General features: G+C 36.1%; 13 protein-coding genes across 13 annotated transcripts; 5 read left to right on the top strand and 8 right to left on the bottom strand.

The window, feature by feature from the left end:
• Positions 1 to 45: 45 nt before the first annotated feature.
• FDP41_007924 (uncharacterized protein) lies at positions 46 to 477 on the bottom strand (the record flags this gene model as incomplete). Its single annotated transcript, XM_044711722.1, has 1 exon — positions 46 to 477. One exon carries the CDS (start codon positions 475 to 477, stop codon positions 46 to 48), a length of 432 nt encoding a protein of 143 aa, XP_044568722.1.
• A 70-nt stretch (positions 478 to 547) lies between these two features.
• FDP41_007923 (uncharacterized protein) lies at positions 548 to 4,456 on the bottom strand (the record flags this gene model as incomplete). The annotated part of the gene is made up of 3 exons (XM_044711721.1): positions 548 to 1,242; positions 1,329 to 4,234; positions 4,308 to 4,456. The coding sequence occupies 3 exons, from the start codon at positions 4,454 to 4,456 to the stop codon at positions 548 to 550; spliced, it is 3,750 nt and encodes a 1,249-aa protein (XP_044568721.1).
• Positions 4,457 to 4,759: 303 nt separating this feature from the next.
• FDP41_007922 (uncharacterized protein) lies at positions 4,760 to 5,101 on the top strand (the record flags this gene model as incomplete). Its single annotated transcript, XM_044711720.1, has 1 exon — positions 4,760 to 5,101. The coding sequence occupies one exon, from the start codon at positions 4,760 to 4,762 to the stop codon at positions 5,099 to 5,101; it is 342 nt and encodes a 113-aa protein (XP_044568720.1).
• Positions 5,102 to 5,864: 763 nt separating this feature from the next.
• FDP41_007921 (uncharacterized protein) lies at positions 5,865 to 6,682 on the bottom strand (the record flags this gene model as incomplete). Its single annotated transcript, XM_044711719.1, has 2 exons — positions 5,865 to 6,303; positions 6,360 to 6,682. The coding sequence occupies 2 exons, from the start codon at positions 6,680 to 6,682 to the stop codon at positions 5,865 to 5,867; spliced, it is 762 nt and encodes a 253-aa protein (XP_044568719.1).
• Positions 6,683 to 7,699: 1,017 nt separating this feature from the next.
• FDP41_007920 (uncharacterized protein) lies at positions 7,700 to 8,793 on the bottom strand (the record flags this gene model as incomplete). Its single annotated transcript, XM_044711718.1, has 2 exons — positions 7,700 to 8,653; positions 8,716 to 8,793. The coding sequence occupies 2 exons, from the start codon at positions 8,791 to 8,793 to the stop codon at positions 7,700 to 7,702; spliced, it is 1,032 nt and encodes a 343-aa protein (XP_044568718.1).
• A 216-nt stretch (positions 8,794 to 9,009) lies between these two features.
• FDP41_007919 (uncharacterized protein) lies at positions 9,010 to 10,441 on the top strand (the record flags this gene model as incomplete). Its single annotated transcript, XM_044711716.1, has 5 exons — positions 9,010 to 9,306; positions 9,356 to 9,454; positions 9,504 to 9,681; positions 9,742 to 9,759; positions 9,849 to 10,441. The coding sequence occupies 5 exons, from the start codon at positions 9,010 to 9,012 to the stop codon at positions 10,439 to 10,441; spliced, it is 1,185 nt and encodes a 394-aa protein (XP_044568717.1).
• A 25-nt stretch (positions 10,442 to 10,466) lies between these two features.
• On the bottom strand, positions 10,467 to 11,876 carry FDP41_007918 (uncharacterized protein; the record flags this gene model as incomplete). Its single annotated transcript, XM_044711715.1, has 1 exon — positions 10,467 to 11,876. One exon carries the CDS (start codon positions 11,874 to 11,876, stop codon positions 10,467 to 10,469), a length of 1,410 nt encoding a protein of 469 aa, XP_044568716.1.
• Positions 11,877 to 12,400: 524 nt separating this feature from the next.
• Positions 12,401 to 15,083, top strand: FDP41_007917 (uncharacterized protein; the record flags this gene model as incomplete). The annotated part of the gene is made up of 2 exons (XM_044711714.1): positions 12,401 to 12,757; positions 12,810 to 15,083. The coding sequence occupies 2 exons, from the start codon at positions 12,401 to 12,403 to the stop codon at positions 15,081 to 15,083; spliced, it is 2,631 nt and encodes an 876-aa protein (XP_044568715.1).
• A 29-nt stretch (positions 15,084 to 15,112) lies between these two features.
• FDP41_007916 (uncharacterized protein) lies at positions 15,113 to 16,896 on the bottom strand (the record flags this gene model as incomplete). Its single annotated transcript, XM_044711713.1, has 4 exons — positions 15,113 to 15,166; positions 15,219 to 16,160; positions 16,211 to 16,380; positions 16,434 to 16,896. The coding sequence occupies 4 exons, from the start codon at positions 16,894 to 16,896 to the stop codon at positions 15,113 to 15,115; spliced, it is 1,629 nt and encodes a 542-aa protein (XP_044568714.1).
• Positions 16,897 to 17,055: 159 nt separating this feature from the next.
• FDP41_007915 (uncharacterized protein) lies at positions 17,056 to 17,801 on the bottom strand (the record flags this gene model as incomplete). The annotated part of the gene is made up of 2 exons (XM_044711712.1): positions 17,056 to 17,345; positions 17,465 to 17,801. The coding sequence occupies 2 exons, from the start codon at positions 17,799 to 17,801 to the stop codon at positions 17,056 to 17,058; spliced, it is 627 nt and encodes a 208-aa protein (XP_044568713.1).
• Positions 17,802 to 18,098: 297 nt separating this feature from the next.
• FDP41_007914 (uncharacterized protein) lies at positions 18,099 to 19,389 on the top strand (the record flags this gene model as incomplete). The annotated part of the gene is made up of 3 exons (XM_044711711.1): positions 18,099 to 18,235; positions 18,313 to 18,732; positions 18,786 to 19,389. 3 exons carry the CDS (start codon positions 18,099 to 18,101, stop codon positions 19,387 to 19,389), a joined length of 1,161 nt encoding a protein of 386 aa, XP_044568712.1.
• An 11-nt stretch (positions 19,390 to 19,400) lies between these two features.
• On the bottom strand, positions 19,401 to 20,114 carry FDP41_007913 (uncharacterized protein; the record flags this gene model as incomplete). Its single annotated transcript, XM_044711710.1, has 1 exon — positions 19,401 to 20,114. The coding sequence occupies one exon, from the start codon at positions 20,112 to 20,114 to the stop codon at positions 19,401 to 19,403; it is 714 nt and encodes a 237-aa protein (XP_044568711.1).
• A 230-nt stretch (positions 20,115 to 20,344) lies between these two features.
• Positions 20,345 to 20,677, top strand: FDP41_007912 (uncharacterized protein; the record flags this gene model as incomplete). Its single annotated transcript, XM_044711709.1, has 1 exon — positions 20,345 to 20,677. One exon carries the CDS (start codon positions 20,345 to 20,347, stop codon positions 20,675 to 20,677), a length of 333 nt encoding a protein of 110 aa, XP_044568710.1.
• Positions 20,678 to 20,838: the final 161 nt, after the last annotated feature.

Genomic DNA, 20,838 nt, shown 5'->3' with positions numbered 1-20,838 from the left:
ATTGTTAGCATCAATTGTGGCTTATTGACAATCCATTAATTAATGTTACACCTTTGGAATATCGTGATATTCACTCAATTTAGAAATCTTCTCATTGAATTCATTAATTTTCTCTCGGTATGACTTTTCAGCTTTTTCTTTGATCAATTTCTTTTTGGTCTCCATCATTTTCTGTTCAAATCTAGCTTCTGCTTCTGTTTTTTCAATCTCTATTCGTTGTTCTAATTCTTCTTTCATCGCATGTTGTTTTGAGAATGACTGTGTTTTAGTCGGTTTTGAAATTCTTCCCTTTAATTTCAACGCTCCACGAATAACGTTATTGTAAGAATCCGAAGTTGATTTTGTTTGAGGTTTTGCTTCTGTGTCCGAGGATGATGTTGTTTGATTGTGCAGTACATTATCCTCTCTAGATCTCTGTTTGCTGTTGTTGTTGGGCTGTGATGATGAGATTGAACCTGTTGAGTTCTTGCTGACCATTTTTTTTGTTGTTATTCATCATCATCTTGAACACCTAAAAATATGATAAATTAATATATTCTATAATAATTTACTTTTTGACAAATGCAGCATTCAGAGATCCTGCATCAAGATTTCCACCTTGCAAATCATCTCCTCTCTTTCTTGCTTTGAGTGCAACAGATTGACCAAACATTCCAATACCACTTGGCTTGGTGTTACTGCTGCCAGCAGTCGTCGACGTTCCTCCTAATCGAGTGGAGGTTGTGCCACCTTTTTTAAGTTCTTCCTTTAACTTTTCCTTTTTCAATTTCTCTTCCTCAGCTTTCTTCTTCTTCTCATCTGCCTTTTGTTGTTGAACGTTCTTTTCAGCTGCTTGTTTGAATTGTTGAACAAAGGCATCAATCATTTGGAAGAATTTGTCAGGTTCTTTCAGTAAGTCATCTTTGCTTTCATTGTATAATTCTGCAACTTCTTCAAGGTGAGATTTCATGACGTCCATATCTTCCTTGATTTTGATGATTGTGTTTTCCACTTTTTCAGCAAATGGTAGCATTTTCTCGACAAAACCATCGTTTTCGAGTGCGTCTTCTTGAGCCTTTTGAATTTGAGTTTGAAGAATATTTTGACCTTTTCTCAATTCTTCTAAATCTTCTTCCAATGTTGAAATATTAACTCTAGTTGCTGCTTGCACGTGTTCAAGTTCTGTGTCAAATTTTGCAACCTCAGGTTCCTTCTCTTGGACGAATTTTACAATGTATTGCAAAAGTGAGCTTTTACCATCACCTGTCTTTGTATCGTTCAATTTGGCTAAAGATTTCAGCTTGAAACCATAGCTAATCTTGTTCTTTTGTTTACCATTCAAAAGTTACCAATTGCTAAAATGATACTCAACAATCTGATAAATCCTTTCGAATTTTGCATTTCCTTACATGCTAGAGTTAGATTTTGAATGTCAGGTCGAATTTTACCGCTAATGTCAGGGAATTTAAACTTGAACTCCCAAGCGTCCAATCTTCCTTTCAAATTTGGAATACCATCCATAACCTTGAAGAATTTATCAGGTTCTGCAAGCTCATCCAATGGACCATCATAGGTATTAACAGTGTCAATTTCTTCTTGTTCAGGAGCAATTTGCTTGACCGTTCCAATGTTATCTGCTGTTACAACCTTTTCATCCATAACAATTATTGCCTTCTTCAATTGTTCATAACTTGTACCTCTTAAAGAACCTAATTGCAACGACACAGCATAGCTACGTTTTGGATCAAGCATAGATTTAACTTCTTTTTTCTTGTCTGAAGGTTTTGCATCTTTTCCTGGATCTTCTTTCTTTTTTGTAGAAAAGCATGAAGTCAACTGATCCAAATCAATTTCTTCAATAATCTTGTTTGTTTTTGAAGCAATCCCTTTTGTCATAAATACAGTGTTATTAAGGGTGGTCTTGTTGATTTGGTCAAAGTGTACATTTCTTGTAGCCTCTTTTGGAGCTTTGTCTGGAAGAGTTGGAAGAGCAGAAGCACCGCCTCCAATTCCACCACGAACACCTGGAGGCATTGGTACACCTGTCATACCTGGTGGAGGTGGTACGCCACCCATTCCTGGAGGAGGAGGAACACCACCCATTCCTGGTGGAGGAGGGATGCTACCCATTCCTGGTGGTGGAGGAACATTTCCACCCATGCCTGGTGGTGGAGGTACGCCACCCATGCCAGGAGGAGGTGGAACAGATCCTGTGCTACCTGGTGGAGGTGGCACACTACCATCCATACCTGGTGGTGGAGGAACATTTCCACCCATGCCTGGTGGTGGAGGAACAAATCCTGTAGTACCTGGTGGTGGAGGGACATTGCCTCCTCCACTTACATCAATCTGGTTATCTGTACTTCCTGGTGGTGGAGGTACAAATCCTGAACTACCTGGTGGTGGAGGAACATTTCCACCCATGCCTGGTGGTGGTGGAGGAACAAATCCTGTGCTACCTGGTGGAGGTGGCACATTATCAGTCAAAGATGGAGGAGGAGTGGAGGGAGGTACCTTAATTGGATTTTTCTTGATCGAATCGATTTCCTTCTGAATTGAAGAAATGGCTTCCTGTAAAGATTTTTCGTTAGCTTCTAGCTTTTGATGTTCGGTTTTAAGCTTTTGTAACTTCTCTTTCCCTGTTTTTTCAACTTTATCTGTTTCATCTGTAAGTTCCTTGAGTTGATTTTTGATATTATCATCTTGAGAATCTTTGTCTGATTCCAACTTTTTCTTCCAAGTTTCTTGTTCTGAAACTAGTTTAGATTTAGATTCTTCTGCTTCTTGAATTTCCTTTAGTACTGCTTCAATTTCTTGTTTAATCTCTTCAATCTTTCTCTGGTTCAGATCGTATTCTTGTTGAATGGTCTTCTTTTCATTCTCAAGTCGATCGTAAATGTCTCTCATTTGCTTTTCTTTTTGAGCTGCTTCAAATTCTTTTCCTTGCAATCTTTCGTTTTGTTCTTGTTTAAATTTATATTGTGAGTCTTCAAGATCAATAATCTGACTTTGGTTCAGTCTAACTTGCTCTTCTAATTTGATTTCAAGATTTGTCCAATATTCAACATCTCCTGTCTCTCGTGATTGTTTCAAACTTCTCTTGACCAATGTCAACATATTTTTCCATGCTTCCATCACAGTTTCTCTGTCCAAAGCTCCTTCCTTCATTTTCAAAACAATATTCAGCAATCTCTGTAGTACATTTAGCATACTTGTCATGGATGCTTCGTTTAACATCATGTTCAGTAGTTTTACAATTTCAGTAGGATCACTAAGATCTTTGAGCACAGCATGTTCGTCTCCAAGATCGCTCATCTTATCTTCGAATTTCTCAATTTGCTTTCCAAGCTCAACCAACGTATCTTCATTTTCGTTTCCTCCATATAGAGAATTGGCTAATTCATTCTTAAGTTCATCCACCAATTCAACCATTCCAAGATTTCTCATTTCTTTCTTGATGAGAGATTTACTTCCTTCATCAGGAGCATTGGTTAGTAATGCATTCATCAGAATCATCACTGAAAGCTTGTATTCTAAATCTCTTGTTTCTTGCACTCTTTGGACAATATCGAAAAATCTCTTCTTTTCTCTCTTTACCAACTTGTAGTGGTTAAAAGCACTCATGACGAGCGAGAATCCCTGTAAGGACCATCCACACAAAATTGCTAAAATTCTCAAACACTGACTTGCTGTGTTAATGTTATAAGTGTCAAGAATGAGGGCCAAGTTTTTGACTGCCTCCGTTTCAGACAAGAATTCATCGGCACCAATGGTAGTGTTAACCAAAGCTCTTAAAGAACTCACACAAAGTGCTTGTTTTTGTAATTCTTCTTGATCACGTTTCTTTCCGAGTACGTTGGTAAGAGCCAAACATTCTCCAATTGCTCGGATTCCTTTATGAATACTGAAATGGTGAACCCAATTAGTAGGAGCAGTACGAATGAGTACGTGAATGGTTTCCAATGTTTGTAAATCATAGCCTCGTTGTTCCCAGCCTGATACTAATTCTTCAACACTTTGTTCATTATTTTCTTGTTCATCACTCTCGTGTTTTGATTGTTCATATCTTTGACATTCATTCCATTTGGCAAGTGTACTTTTAGTTGTTGATTCATATTCTCGTACTTCATCGGAAACACCAATCTCAACCAACATTTGCATATATTTCTCATCAACAAGATCAGGAGTAATATTTGGTGGAAGAGTACCCGAACCACAATAACTCACTACACTACTCTCATCCGACCATATATTACTTGAAATGTTTGTGTTTGAATGAATACTGGTCGAATCATCGTGGAGTGATGAAGAGGCTGCTCGTTGTTTACGTTCTTTCTGTAGTTTTTTTGTTGCGTCTTTCTTGTTTTAACTTTTTCTTGACTTGTTCTTTGGCTGATTTTGCTGTCGAATTGATTTGATTTTCCACGGATCCAACCGTGTTGTTGTTGCTAATGACACCTTTTAATTTATTTAACATGATGATGAGTGTGAAGGTGTATCAGAAGAAATTCAAAGTGAATGTGGAGGATGTTTTATAAATGTCGAGTAGATGGTAGTTTATGATGAGCTTTGTGTACAATGTGGAGAGTGGTGCGAACCATACAGGGCTGATGCTATCCACAATCTTTTTTTTTGATGCTTTGACAAGCGAAAGGTCTGTTTGACGGTTGATGGAAAAAGAACATATGAACTCAAAAACCGCCCAAACTTACAAAAAAATTAAATATTGTTTATAAAATATGTTTGTCTCTTCCGCGTTGCCTCAATAAACTTACAAAAAATGCATCCACTCGGTGAGGATGATTGCCAGATTGATCAAGAAGAGTTGCATCTCGAAATGATTGATGAATCAATTCCTCAACAACCAATAATTGCTTCAGGTGATAACATGTATGATTGGGAAACAGAGTTAAAGAGACATCGGGATAACAATGCCGACGTCTCTAAAGAATTTGAACAATTGGCAGAAGAGGTTAAACTTAGCAATGAGCTCATGATCGGGGAAGAAGAATTATCTGAAGAGGATAGACTTGCTTACGAAAAAAGCAAAGGCACAATGGGATATCGTTCAGCTGTTGCGAGAGCAACAACATTATGGAAAGGAAAGTGTTCAAATCAGTGAGGTGGATGGACGTGAGGTGAATATTACGTATGATGAAACCCTCAAGTATTTTAAATCTTTAAATTTAGAAAAAGAGTGTGAATCAGCAAATGAACAACTGAATACAAGAGGCGAAGGAAGAAATTTGTTTCAAAAGCTGTTTTCATGCTTTGGGACAGACTCTGAAGATATTCAAAATGAGAAGGTGTTTTTACTAGCCCTCACGAATATCCAACTCAATCATGAAATTGAAGAACATGAAAGAATACTGTTCACCATTTACAAAAGATAACAGGCGACAAACAAAACTGCCCTTCAATTGGACCTCATTGGGAAGCAATAGGATTTCAAAGAACAGACCCCAAAACGGATTTGCGCGGAGTTGGAATGTTAGGACTGACGCAACTGTTATTCTTCGTTTACAGTGACGAAAGAACTTTGCGAGATATTTATTTACTGTCACATACTCAAAATTTCCCTTTAGCTGTGGTGTCGCTCAACATGACACAGCTAGTTCTTAAAATGATGCTCGATGGAAAACTTTCGCGAATCATTTCCAAGTATGAGTCAGTTCTTGACGCTTTGAATATTTCCTACTCGAGCTTATTTTACCGATTTTATTTGATATGGAAAAGAGGGCAAAAGAAGATAACGGATTTTGACTCTGTCAAAAAATCTCTGTCATTAGATGCCCAAAAGATGCTTGCCTCTATCATTGATGAGTATTCAAATATGGTTGTGAAAAGAGAAACAATTCCTACAGAGAAAAAAGAAGTTATTGATTTTAATTAACAATCACTTTTTTCAAATTTCGATCAGTTTTCTTGTCTTCTATTGTATTTCTTGTCTCTTTCTTTGAACCCTTAATTGAATTTAACAGGTCTCTTACAAATTGAGGGTTGCTCCAATCCTCGTCTTGCTCCAGCTCGTCCAAGGGATAAGAAAGAGCACCTGTAAGTAATGATAAATCTAATCCTCTGTCATCATATTTCATATTAAGGAAATGGTGAAGAGTTGCTTTTGTTGTTTGATCGAGCTCTTGGAGTGTTTGAACTTTTTGAGATGCATATTCCTCTGGAGCATCAGCCACCGTTTGATCTAGTCCAGGAATTCCTTTTTGATCAACACTTGGAATTGAATCAATGGCATTTACTTCCTCGTCTCCGTCAAGAGGTCGAGGTACGTTTTGAAAAATGTACGCATTGTCAGTCTGCTGTGGTTTTCTTTTGTGACGAATTAATTGGTTGAGCAAACTGGAACAATGTCAATAATTACATACTCATTGATATTACTACTGTTATTACTTTTACCACCGAAAATTCCTAACAATCTTCTTCCTCCCTTTTGTTCTTTATTGTTGGCGGAGTTGGTTGTTTCTTCATCGTCTTGCCATCCTTTTTTCGTTACTCCTGCCACCGTTGACGTGATTGTTGTATTTTCTTGATGATCCAAATTTTCATCTGTCGACGTATGTTGCTTTTGCTCTTGCAAGTATTTTCTTCTCCGATTCAAAACACTTCCAATATTTCTTTCCTTTACCTTTTGTGCTCCCTCATTGGGATTGACCACATTTTCGTCTCCGGAGGCAACATTGAGAGACATTTTTTTTGAACTTGATTGGCGCTTCTCGACTACAACACCTGTGACCTTGAAATAAATCGAAAGGAGAGAGAATACAATTTTATGATAGTCGCGACCATCGATTCGTCAAAGCATCCTGGTCCTCTCGCGATACAAACATCCAAAGTTGATCATAAACATTACCTCTTCTTGTTCTGTGTGGACATGGGCTTCTTACTACCAGGTGTAACACCCACGACTTTACTCGGAAAGGGTTTCTTTTTGCTTGGAGTTTGTTTTGTTTTTGAAGCGAGAGCGGAAACTTGAGGCAAGTCGTCCATTGATTGTTTTTTTCTGCACTTCCTTAAAGTCTTGATGATTTCATACATATTCTCTCGATCAATATTTCTCTGAATATCCATGCTGTGAAATCGTTTGGAATTGACTTTTTTCTTTTCTTCGTTTGTCGGTTGTGCTTTTTCATGTGTGGTTCTTTCACCTCCATTAAAGTCATCAAATATTTTCTTTAAAAATCATCCATAAGTAGTCATTCAAATGGTCAGCTCAATAACTTACATATTTACATGATTTTTCTGTGAAAAGATCTATCGAGTCCTCTGCTTTATCTTCTTCTTCATCATCCTCTGCTTCTTCTTTTTAGCTTTCTTTTCCAACAGTTCAAATTCAATTTCATTGTCATCATCTGCATTCAAAGAGGAGGTAGTTGAGCTTTGAACGCCTACGAAAGGCGATAACACATCAGCATGATTTTGGAGTAATGCAATAAGAGATTTGTCTGTGAGTCCGTCAATCTCTTGGTTCTCAAAGATTGAATGACTCTTGGAACAGCATCCCTTTGGTATCATGATGCCACTATTGAACTTCAGCGATTTGGCTCCACAGCATGGATGTTCTCCGACAATAGAACCTCTTTCAAACACTGCTTCTTTTTGTGATATGTACAATGATGGTACTCAGCAGCGACAAAATGTTGTTTGCATGACTGGCAAAAGTACGAATGAGTTAAACTCCAAAATCTCCAATAAATGTCTCTCCAAGTCATTCCACTCTTTTTAAGCTTGTAGAAATACTTGTCCACATTCCATGTCTTGTCAACGGCATGTCTGGAAATTGCCCTACCATGAAAATCAATTTGAATTTTTGCTTTTCACTATTACAAATCATCCATTCGAGTTGAGATTTGGTGAACATGGTTTGGCAATGTTGGCACTTATAAAGAGTATTTTCTTCGTCCTCTAAAAGTAGCTCAAGCTTTTTCATAAATAGTTTGCTTAAAATCTTATCCTTTTTATCTTTCACTTCGTCGAGATCATAATCTGTAAATCGAATTGCCAGCTTTTCCAACAAGTCTGTATGAATACAATCCAAATCAATAGGAAGTTTTAAAATACTGTCAATATTCTCTCTAACAAAATCTAGAGTTGTTTCAACAAGGGAATCCATTTCAAGAAAATGAGATGATATTAAAATTGATATTGCCCAATTCACTTCTAGTTTGGGAGGTGTTATTGTTTCCTTCTTGATGTAATCCATTAACCACTGAAAAATATTAACATCGCAATGAACTGAAATATCGATTTCTTCATTCTTCGCCTTTGGCTGCATTAAATAATATTTGAAATATTTCATCTCGCTCATGAGTAATTCCCTATTGCATGAAAAATCCTTGTTGATTTTGTTGGTGTCATCATGGACATGAATTATAATTTCTTCAGAATTTTTCTTTCGTGGCGATCGGAAAGACTCGGATGATGAAGGAGGAGGTTGTGTCGTGAGTGGATTCATTGGAGAGAAGGCATTTTGCAGTGGTTCGGCAGGTGGAGTTGCTTCGGGAAGTGATGTGATCGATTTGGTTAAGTTCAGACTTTCCGTTGAAGACATGAATGCTGCTGTTGAATCAAATGCCAAATTTCCTTCAGATGAATCATTATTTGAGGAAGAATAATACTGCTGTCGGTAGTCGAGAACTTTTCCTTTAGTGCCATTTCCTTTCTTTTCACTTCCGTCGTTCCTTTGAATCCGGTGGTTTGTATTGGAAATCGTTGTGCACTCACATATAAGCTGTAATCATTTTCCTGATATGCATTAGTTTTGGCAATGGATGAAATATCTTGTCGAAACATGTTATACATTTTTTTAAATTTTTGTTTGTAAAAAAACGAGCGGGAAATATTGACATCCGTTTTTCGCAATTATTACTTGCATCAATTAGAAAAATAAATTTCTCACATGGACTCAATTCTGAATTTGGAGATTTTGTTGGAATGATGAGTAGTAAACAGCCAGATTGAATGTTTAAGCGAGGAATTTGAAAACTTTTTTAAAAAATAGATTTTGTGTTTGCTGCGATGACATCCAATTTGTCTCCTCGTCTTCAAATACAGCCTGATTGGCAAGCAACAGTCTCCGAGAGGCAGATCGGAAGCAAAATATGGCTCAATATTTTGTATCCTGCTTCATCAGGAAAGGAAAATATTTTCGGATCTTTGAAATATGATGCAACCAAACAGTTGATCAAGGATGGCTTACCGGAATCTTTGGAGATCGCCAATGTCGGAATTAAAACACTTTCTCTTAAATTTGAAGGTCATACTTTTAAATTTGTGGCACCAAGTAGTGCATACTCATCACTATCAAACAACAAAGTATGTTTTTTATGAGATGCAAATTTAGAAATTGACTTTTAAATATAAGATTTATTCATTGGACATATCACCTCTTGGGCAATTAGGAGTGATTGGATGTGCAGATGGAAGAGCAAGAATTTGGGATGTAGCATCTGGATCAGTAAGAGTAAGTTGCAATTTCACATTTACATTTGCATGAAACATGGAAAATTTAGAGAGAGCTGTCTGGTCACTTGTCTGATGTGACTTGTTCTCGTTTTCTTCCAAGCGGAAAAGTTGTCATGACTGGAGGAGCTGATTTTTTGATTAAAATTTGGGATTTATCCAATGGAGAATGTGCTTCAACTCTCAAAGGACATAGGGGAGCCATTAACAGTATTGATTTCATTAATAGTATGTTTTGTGAATGATTTTAATTTTTCAATTATTAATGTAATGCTTGTAAAATTGAAGGAGGAAGAAATTTCATATGTAAGTTCGTCTCTTTGAAAAGAATCGCAAATTCTTAAGGTTTTTAAATGAAAATTTAATGTCATGGTTTTAAAATTATTCATGCACAGCATCATCAAGAGATAGTTCATGTAAATTATGGGACTGTGCATCACAATCAGAAATCACGACTCTGTACAAAGGATCATCATCCATAACATGGTGTGCCGTTGCTTCCAATACATCATTATCAACACTGAATTCACCTGCACTGGATGAAAAAGATTTTGATACAGAGGGTAAAATTGGTGCTCTTGTCTCGTCATCGGGATTATTAAGAATTTTTGATATCAGAACCAGGCAGCCAATTTGGTCTCAAACCATGCCTTATGGATTAAATTGTTGTACATTTGTCGAGGATGGTTATGTAGTGTTGGCTGGTTCAGATGATGGCCACATTTTGGATTTGGATTTACGTAAAACGAATCAGCAACCACAAGTCAAACATCCTGCTCGATCGCCTATATTGTCACTTTCAAATTGTGGAAAATGGTTTTCAACCGTTGATGGTGGATGTTTTTTGAATTCAGAAGAAGGAAATAGTATTGAGTTGACAGGACCTGACAATGATGCCGTACTCAAGGTAATCAGTTCCTCTGAAGGTAAAAAGATCTTCACAGTTAGTAAGGACAAGACAGTTCGGCAATACAACATCCTTAATTAGCACTCATGATTGAATATAATGATTGCTATGACTCATTAACCGTTTTGCTCACAAGTAAAATTGCCTCTCTACTGAACCTCGTTACAAACCTCAATCCATAAATGCAGAAAGGGAATGTAATAATACCAAATAAAACAATCAAAACGTTTCCAACAATAGAATAAGAGAACCACAATGTCCAAGCTATATATGTATACGGTTCTTCATGTGTTTCTGACATGACTACTTTACAGAAATTTGATTTGCTGGCATCCGACGCACTACAAATTATGTGAAATAATGGAAAGGCCACAGCACACACAGGAATTGCAATTAATATTAAGGAGGTAAAAAATGCAAATAGTGAAATTGGTACTTTCATAGTAAAGTACAGCAGCCCAAAACCAACTTCTTTACAAAATGTGAAGTCATAACAATTATTATAGAATCTTTTTGCCTTATCCCACAAACTGAGGGACTCCTCATTTTTCTCTTCAACTTTCGTTTCTGTGTCTTCATATTGTTGGATTAGATTAGTAGTTTCTTGTGGTTGAGTGGGCTGATGAGAGGCAGATGTTGGAAGAATATTGGTATGGCTTCTTTGCAATGGTCTGACACTTCCATGAACATCTAATGATCTTCCAAGCATTGCACCATAGTGCTGATAATAGTAAGAATTATGAGAAGTGGGCGAATGAATAGAATCAACCGAATCGTCAGAATAATCAGAGTCATAATGATGAAAAGCTTCATCCATATTTGAGTTCTGAACTGCTTGTTTCAATGGTGAGGTTGGTGATATGAACTCTACGCTTCTGGATGGTGGTGTAGTAAAAAAATCTCTGTAAGGATCATTAATTGCTCTGGGTGTTTCTTGTGTTGCTAACGAAATATTGTATGAACTGTAGGTGTTTTGTGACACAGAAATTTCAGTTGATGTTTTTGGATCTCTCTTGTTGATGATTGGTGATGCAACTGATGTGACAAAACCGTCCTTCATGTTATTGGAAGAGGGCTCATCATCTTCAGGAATAGAATATGATCTAGACGATAAGGCCTTAATTCCTACGACAAATTGCTCTTTGAAATTGGCCAATGAAAATCTTGGTAAAATCTTATGGCTCATACACAACAAATAACCTGCCAAGTAGACTTCAATGACCACAAAAAATCGAATAAAAAAAGCCACAAATGCAAACAAAAACATGCCAATGACCACAGGAGAAAATATTGTAGCTATCAAGAATCCAACATAAATAATAGTAAAATACAGCAAGCTTAAAGGAAATGATAATATTGTGTACATCAAAGCGAAATATGGTCTTCGTGTAAAACCTGATTTAAAAACATGTTTCAAATATTTTACGACTTTGGTTGGTTTGAAACGAATCCATCTTCTCCAAAACCTGCCACTCCGTTTTCTCTCAGGAAAATATGAAATATAGTTTTGATCCATGATGAAAGAATTTTCAAATCGGTTACTGGATGACCTCTTTCTTGTTGTTGGTGATGATGGATTCATTATTATTATTGATATCGTTAAAATTAATATACAATGATTTTTCTAAAACATGAAATTATTATATCCTTCAATAGTCTCCGATGAGAACCAGCGAGCGATAGCTTTGAAATTCAGATTCTGAGTAACCAAAGCTTCAAATTCCTAAATATTTTTTTTTGGTTTGATATACTTGGGAGCTTCATTGCCTAAAATGAACCTGCACCAACAAGAGAACAAAAAATATCGTCCAATCTGCAGACCAATTCTTCTCTTGGAAAATTTGTTGAAGAAGGCTTTTTCTCTCTGATTCATTCCTTCCGTTCATCATTATTTCACTGATGATTTATTCTCTATTTGTGGATAAATAGAGAACAATTTTCTGAAAAACAATTTCTCTGGATCATTGATTAAACCTTTCACATATTTGTTATCATCATCATCAATATCACCACCAACAGCAGCACATCGGAAATGACGAAATGTTGAATCAACAACAAGGAAAGAGAACCATCACAAATGCATCATCATCCCGAAATAGTCTCACAAAATCATCCACAACATCATCTACAAATTTAGTGAATTCTTCTACAACTTCAACTACGGCCTATAACTCACGAACAACAACAACAGCAAGTCATCAACACAATGGCACAACAGCACAAACAATACCATCCTCTTCAAACCGTATTGCTCCGACAACAACTACTACAATGAATTTTGGTAGGCCAGTGCCAGCTACATATCAAAAAACAACAATGGACACAAATACCATCACTACCATCAATCATATTCCAACAGTAGCATCAACAAAATCAAATTTCGTTGTTCCTCCAAAGGTTTGTTTTTGAACTTGCAAATACATAATTTAATTGATAATATTTTCCAAAGTTTCCGCAACAACAACAACAAGCAAGCACTATAACAAATAGTAATGGTTTTGTGAGACCACCAAATGTGGCCTACACCAAACCTCCATCATCAAGTAATGTTACTCAATTTTCATCATCTGCTGTCACTGCTCAAACTCCTCGTCGTTTGAATAATATTCCATATTCTTCACTTACTTCTGGCACACATCAAAAAAGTTCACACAGAAAAGCTCCTCTCAAGCTTGTCCAAGCCTTAAGTCCAACACATCCAACACAAAATTCAACCAACAGTTTAATTCCGACTCCAACCAAAACATCTCCTCAGCTTAACTTCATAAACGTGGCAACCTCCCATCCAATACCCTCACTGAACAATTCCTTCCAAAATTCAAGTAATCTGAATCTCAAAAACACACTCCCCTATCCTCCTATACGTTCGTCTATTCAAAGTAATCAAAGCAACATATTTATTAAACCTGCCAAAACATTCATAAACAACCAGGAACATGTTGATAAACAATCATCTCATGAGTTAAAAGCAAAAATAGACGAACTTGAAAGATATAGATCAGAAGTAGAAAAATTAAAGTCAAAAGTGGCAAAATTTGAGGCAGAAAAAGAAGAACTAGAGCGTTCAAACAAAGAATTACAAGACCAATTAACAGTTATGGCTCAGAAAAACAAAATGCCTCAAGAAAGCCATAACAGTGAGACAATGGATGATGATGTTGAATTTGACGAAGAATTCATGTCTGAAGTCTTAAAAGAAATGGGTGAGCAAGAGTCACAAAAGGATACAAAAAAAGAGCCTGAGGATGCAGCTGTCACCATATCTGTGACACCTGTTGTAGAACAGAACAATACTGAAATTACTGTTGTGTCTGAGAAACCCAAGCCTCCAACAGCGCCTAAGAAAACATCGAAGAGGATAAAATGGAAAAATAAGAATATATCAGAGTTGCAAAAAGATCCCTCCCTTCACAAAGCGCTCTACAAGCTGTTAACATATCGAGAAATTTCAGACCAAACTCAAATTTTTGAACAGTTCGACAAACAGATTACAGAGGACAGTGATAACATGGTCACAGACGAAGAGGATAACTCTCTTTCAAGAAGACTTTGGAAAGCACACAGAATAATTTCAAATGACCAATCCAAAATGCATCTTTTACTTCCTCTCTTGAGTGCATATCTACAACAATCTGTAGACGAAGATTTATTTTATTGTACTCTGGATACGATTCACAAGCTATTGCTAGAAAGCGAAATATTTAGAAATTCCTTCATTGCCTCCTTCACCAACAACCAAGAACCCTCCGATAGTCCACTCAACGCAAAGACTACCGAGTCTGGCTATTGCCCACATGCTTTGTTTAAAAATCCAAACATTTTTATGGTTGAGGCCAATAAGAAGAATCTCACAAAAAAGATTAGAGACAAAAAACATTTGGTATCTGAACTGTATTATTATCTAGACACAGCTCCTTATCCTCCTGATTACATTTTTGACTCTGAAATGGATAAGCATGTCCTATTTAAGATTGAAAATGTTCCAGATATTTCAAAAATGTCTGTATGCAAAACAAATCTACTTTCAGAACTTATTGGATATTTATCATCAACTCATCAGGATTATGCCATGGTGTTACAAGATAATTCATGTCTTGTGTTGTTAGATATTCTCAAAGTTCTTGCGTTATGGTCCTCAGAAGATGCTCTCGAAAATTTTTTACCATTATTAGAAATTTTTGAAAAAGGTACTGAACATGTATTTAACATAAGCATTTTGGAAAAGGAAATTGAGACACTAATTATCTTAATCAAGTCTGAATCTATCCGCAAGAAATTATCAGATACTAAGCTATTATTTATTATTTCCGGTTTTCTCAATGTTGATTATCCCAACACCAGTCAAGATAATATTCTTAAACTAAGACTCTTGATAATGCGCCTATTTTCATATATTGCATTTTTATGTCCAGAAGGGGTTTCTTTGTTAAAACAACCAAAGTTTACTCAAGAAACAGTAATATTCGATAGAATGATTTTATTATTGGCAAAAGAACTCGAACATTTGTCGTCTTTAGTGGAAATTAAGAGTGAAGACGAAACAAAGATTCAATTAGTAAGAGAGATTATTTTAGTTTTCAATCAGATTTGTTCTCTCAATGGACGCCTTTGCACCTCTCAATCGCTGGTTCTAGATTATTTATTTTCTAAAGAAACACTGAAACTTCTCAAAGAAAAACGAATCAAAGGACAAAAACCCTTTGATTTTGAAGAATTATATTAAATGTTTTGGATCTATAACTTTGCACATTCCTAGAAGCAAATCAATACCTTGTATGAAATGTTGATACTCGGTTGATCCAGATGCTACCAGATATAGTTTTCCATTAACAGTGACCGACTTTTCTGGACAATTTACCTTTAGGGCAAATGAAAAATTACTGAGCTGTAACTGACTAATTTTAGATGTCTCAATAATGGCTGTATGACCGGTTTCAATACCTTCAATCACTCCTTTATGTTTTAATTTGGTGTTGGTCTTACCCCATTCGATAACTACATGGCCAGTATAAGCTTCGAGATGTATTCTAACAATTCTAGGCTGGGTGGAGGTTTTTTTACCTCTAAATACTATTTTCTTAGGAACATGCATGTATACTCTCATACCCTTTTGAATTTGATCAATATGTTCTCTTTGGTAGTCACTCAAAGCGTTTGGATCTTTAGGATTGGAAATCGCATGCATGAGAATTCCCGATTGATCTACAATTGGGTCACTTATCATGACATTGGTAGATGTAATCGGAACATGTTGAAAAATCTTTTGAGGAAAATCAAGAGGTCCACCACTTTCCACCTTATCAATTATTAAGGTATTATCTGCTGGTTCTATATTTTCCGCAAAAAGTTGATCTGATGAATTGCATGACCCATATATGAAAGATCGACCTTGTAGAAGCACCAGCACATCACTTCTATCTCTATCGGACACCAGAAATGTGTATGGATTGTCATCCCTATAATGGATGGTTAGTTTTGTGGGCACCTCAAGATCAATGAAAATATCATTTTCAATGTCAGCATACGAATGAATTGAAAACGCATCTCGTGTCTCAGAATCAATATGGCGTATATGATTGGAATATAAACCTAAAATATGAGGAAAATATCGCCCTCGTTTGTCAATTCCGAAAACCTGAAATTCGTGCAGCCCTACTGACATATCTGGTGAAAACATATTTTGATGAGATTGATTTTTCCCCGTGTTGATAATTTCTAACATTTCTGTTTCTCTAAATTCTCTAAGATAGAATAATAAACAGTTGATAATTTCATTCCTATCCTTGCTTAGAAATATTATCTAAAATTCTGTTACTGTGATCTTGTTTAGAGACATTTGTTTTTACTTACGGCGTCCTTTTTCTTGAACTGCATTCGGAAGAGTTTGAGAGGAGTATCTTCAACCTCGTTGTTATCATATGAGATTTTGGCCAAATTTACAAACAATCCTTGGAGAACAATCCTTTTTGCAAAAGGATCAATCACCACAATCTCTTTGGACGATACTTTGATACATAATACTAAATTCGTTGATGATGTGTTGAAATCCGATTGCAAACTTGTTTGTACTCACCCCTCATAAATATCTCACCCTTATCGGAGTACCAGTAAACAGGCCAACTTGGATACGAAACAGAGTGTTGTTCGAGAAGAAGGCCGTCTTCAAATCTATATTCTTGGTGATGAGTATGGCTATCGTGAATGAGAATACTTGTTTCTGAATTGGTGCTTGAAAAACTTGGAGTCCGCAAAGGAGAATAGTTGTCCTTTCTCTCTGGTATTTGCAGAGATGATTTTACATGGTAATTATGGTTTTGATGAGATTCATCCTTAATAGTGGAACCGGAGATTGTCTTTGGATTCGTTGTAAAGCCACTTGAGGATGATAAGAAAGAAGTGTCTACCACTAGCCTTGGGGACGGACTAACCGTTGAAGAAGGAATGAATTCTCTCTTCAGCATTGCCTGTTGCTGAGCGTGTTGGTCTCTTCTTGAAGAATGATCGTTCGTTCTCGAGGAGGAGATATTTCCATTCATTTTTTCGTGTTTGATCGAAGCAGTTAAAGAGCGGATCAGAAAGTAAATATATATATATATATTTAATGAAATGACAAGGAGATAAGGGAGTTGACACACACGTTCAATCTCCTTAATTGATAGTAGTATGGTTGTTTATTATTTTATCAGATGAATAAGTTATTCTTGCATACTCTCAGTAATAGGCTGGTCAGAGTACAAGTCTACCTCTCTTGATCCGTATTTATCAACAATCTTGACAATGAATGAAGGTGTATTCAATAAAAGTCTCTTTTGAATCTCTTGTACACATTTTCTTAACACATCCAAACATTCATTGACATTCATATCATCCTTGTAGTACTTGTCAAGAACAGATAAAACAAAGTAAGATCCATAACCATGAGCTCCGTATTTAACTTCTTGAAGACTTGAAAGATAATCAATGAAATACAATTCTGGCTTAGCTCCTGTTTTGTACAAGTCCAATATGAACAATTCAGATTTACAATAATCGATTAAATTGTTGAAATTCGAACACATTGATAATATTAATTTACAAAAAAAGACGAATCACTCCAAAGCTTACCTTCAAAATCATCGACACCACCAATAAGAATGTTCGTTTGGTAAGGTCCAGAACGTAAAGCATGAGCCAATTCTTGTCTTAAAAAGTGAGCACTAGCCTTCACGGAAAGATTTGTATCATTTCTAAGACGGTACAAATTCAAATTCTTTGTAATAAACTCTACAAATTGTACACGATCGCCTTGCTCACCTTGAGCCGCAATCAAAATATTCTGGTTTGGAACAGCTGTTATTTTGTCTTCGGTGTCCTTCATTAAAATTATAGAAAATGATGCCGTTGTATCAGCTGCCAACATGGTGAAATCTTTTCCTTTCAAGCCGATTAGTGTGTCTCCCATTGTGATGATTGTATTGAGTTTTTCAAGTGGTGTAAAGTATGAATAGGTTGATGTACAATTTTTTTAAATTTAAGTTCTATTCTTATCACCAACATTCCATCATCGCATGCGAAAAATTTATTCCTTCTTGTTGTTGATAGTTTCAGGGTATTGAGTTTGATGGTATTGAGTTACAATATTTTGAAAAGCTCTCTCTGCGTTCATCCGAGTTGTTGCCTCTGCTAATTCGTCCATGACGCATCTGGGATTTGATGATAAAGCCAACAAAGCTTGAAATTGTTGAACGAAGACGAAAAAATGACCAAGAAAAGCTCGGCATCATCCACCACAACAGCTTCAACAAATAACACTGCTTCGGCAGCAAAAGGCTCATCCTTTGTTTTGTTGAACGATTCTGCTCTTGAAACTTTAGGATTGAACGGAATTAACAAGGTGTATGTACTCAAATTTTAAAACTTATCATCATCATTAAATGTGTTATTCAAAATTATATTACCATTTGGATGGACAGTGAACAATTTACTACCTTGCTCAAGATGGTAGAGGAAACATCCGACAAGAATGATAGAGACACTCTATTTGTTTATTTGTTCACACTTGTGTCCGAAGAAAAGAATGAAGCCAAACAGATCCAAAATTATGAGTCCGTGATTTCCAAGATTCAATCACTCAAAGATTTTACTCGTCAAGATGTTTTCAAACAAATAGTCTCTGCCTTCAATGTTATCACTAATGGAAATTTAAAGGCTAAATTATTTATTCAAATTATTCAACAAATGCAACAACATGAAGATTTGTCAACAAGTCTTAACATTTTGCCAATTGCAGAAAATATTGACTCTGCTTTGAATGAATGGGGTATTTCTTCCAAGAAAGACAAACAAACAATTTACGTTGAACTGGCCAACCTTTGCATCAAACTTTCCAAAATGTAAGTAGCTCATTCAAACATTGTCTGTGTTTAACATAACATCACACATTTAGCAATGAGGCTTTTGATCTTCTTATTAAGAATTTGAAGTCCAGCAATGAAGCCAATGAAAAACAACAGTTGATCAATCTTTACATTAAGTATCCATTAGAAAAATCTGCAGAAGAATTGAAGGAGTTTGAACCAGAGCTCTTTGGTGGCGTGCTGACCTATCTCGAGAGCGATAACGACCAAGTACCAGAAGTTTTGAAACAAAAACTATCACAATACGAAAAGAATGAATCCGTTGTTGCTTCATTCTTATCTGAGCTAAAGATTTTGAGATTCCTTGTTGCTTGCTCATCCAAGCTTCTCTCTACAAAGAAAGATATTGAATTGAATTATTCAGATATTGAGAAATTAGCACCAAACGGAGAGGTTGAACCTTTTATTTGTGAATTGATGGGAAGAAATTTGATCGAATGCAAGATGAATCAACTTGACCAAAGTGTTTATGTTCAATCGGTGAAATGTCGAGGAGCTGTCCATAAGTGTGATTGGAAGAATTTGGAGAGTCTTGTCAATGTTTGGACATCTAAATTGACGTCTGTATTAACCTCATTGAACTCTCCTGTCAATCCTCATCAATTTAAGAGTGAAGCCACGAGACAGCAATAAATTGCAAGCAATTATTTCATAAATTCGTTCATAAATTCTTTGTGATAATCGTTTCTGGTGGTGTCATTGATAAATCTCTTTTTCTTTTGTTGTTTGTCCTCTCTTGCTTGATTTTTAAACACTGTACTATCTGTCCACTTTCTTTTTACGGTAAAGGACTCTTCATCTTGCTGCTGGACATTAATTGGTTGCAATAGTGGATTGCTAGTCAAAGCCCTTTGCTGAAGTTCCTTCCTGTCCTTCTCTGCATTTTCTTTTTTGATTCTTGCCAATTCCTTCATTAACTCTTCGTCATCAGAATTGTCAGAATCGTCACTTTCATCATCTGATGATGACGAATCCAGGTCTTCATCTTCATCATCATATTTAGATTTTTGTTTTTTATGATTTGTTTCATTTTCCTCCTCGGAATTTAAATCCTCCTTTTCCTTCTTTTGTTCTTGTATCGATAGAATTTTATCTTTAGTCTCTTCTTCTTGATCTTGTTTTAATGACTGTAGTGTATTCTTTTTCTTCGATTCTTTCTCCCGATTCTCTAATTCCTTTTTTAAATCTTTTTGCTTGACTTCGTCAATACTATTTTGTCCGATTTGCCTAGTTTTTAGCACAGTGTGTGCAGGTAGTAAATACATGGATTGTGTATGAGAAGGAACATATCGTTTGAATCCTCCTTGAGTTTCTGTTGCTTTAGCTGGATTGAATGTTGGCCGATTTGCAGAAGACATTTTTTTGTTTTTGTCTATTAATATTTTGCTTATCCATGGTTGTGTGATGCATGGATCAAGAACAAACACAGTCATCTATTTGTTCAATGAGGTGGTGATATCCTCTGAATCATTTGGGTGTCTCTTGTTGAACAAACCTCTTGATTCAATCAATTTGAAAAATCCTAAAAGCCAAATCAAGAAAAAAGAGAAAACATCACCATCAATATTTCGTTTGACTAGTTATCATCATGGGTCTTTTATCGTTCGCTTGCGGCATCGCCATCGGGGGATACTGGACGAAGAAATTAATAATGAGACAATTGGGAGAGGAATGGACTCCCGTAAAATCTACTTTGCAACGAGTTTGGCCTTCCGATGATGATAAAACCACTGCAGAAGAAAACCAATTTCAAGATAGGAAAAGACAACAAAACATAACAAAGCCTCGTATTCTTGATGACGACTCCGATAATCAAAACCTACTTTCGCTCTCTCGAGACTTTATTTCCAAGCTTCAAACACGACAGAATTTCATGCTGTTGGAAGCTCAAGAAAAATCAACCACAAAACCAGAGCGATAATATTCTTTAACTTCTCTCAAATCATCGCACTAACTTGTTGAGTATTAAAATTATTAAAATTGAATTAAAGAAGATCATCACAAAAAATGAAAAAATTAATGAAATGCTCAAAAACAAGGTTTCTTCCTTTCTATTCCAACATTGATCCGATTTTATATGCA

The sequence above is a fragment of the Naegleria fowleri genome (assembly GCF_008403515.1).
Source record: "Naegleria fowleri strain ATCC 30894 chromosome Unknown tig4, whole genome shotgun sequence".
NCBI lineage: Eukaryota > Heterolobosea > Eutetramitea > Acrasida > Naegleriidae > Naegleria > Naegleria fowleri.
The sequence above is the reverse complement of the archived record's forward strand: the minus strand, read 5'-3'. Positions and strand labels throughout refer to the sequence as shown.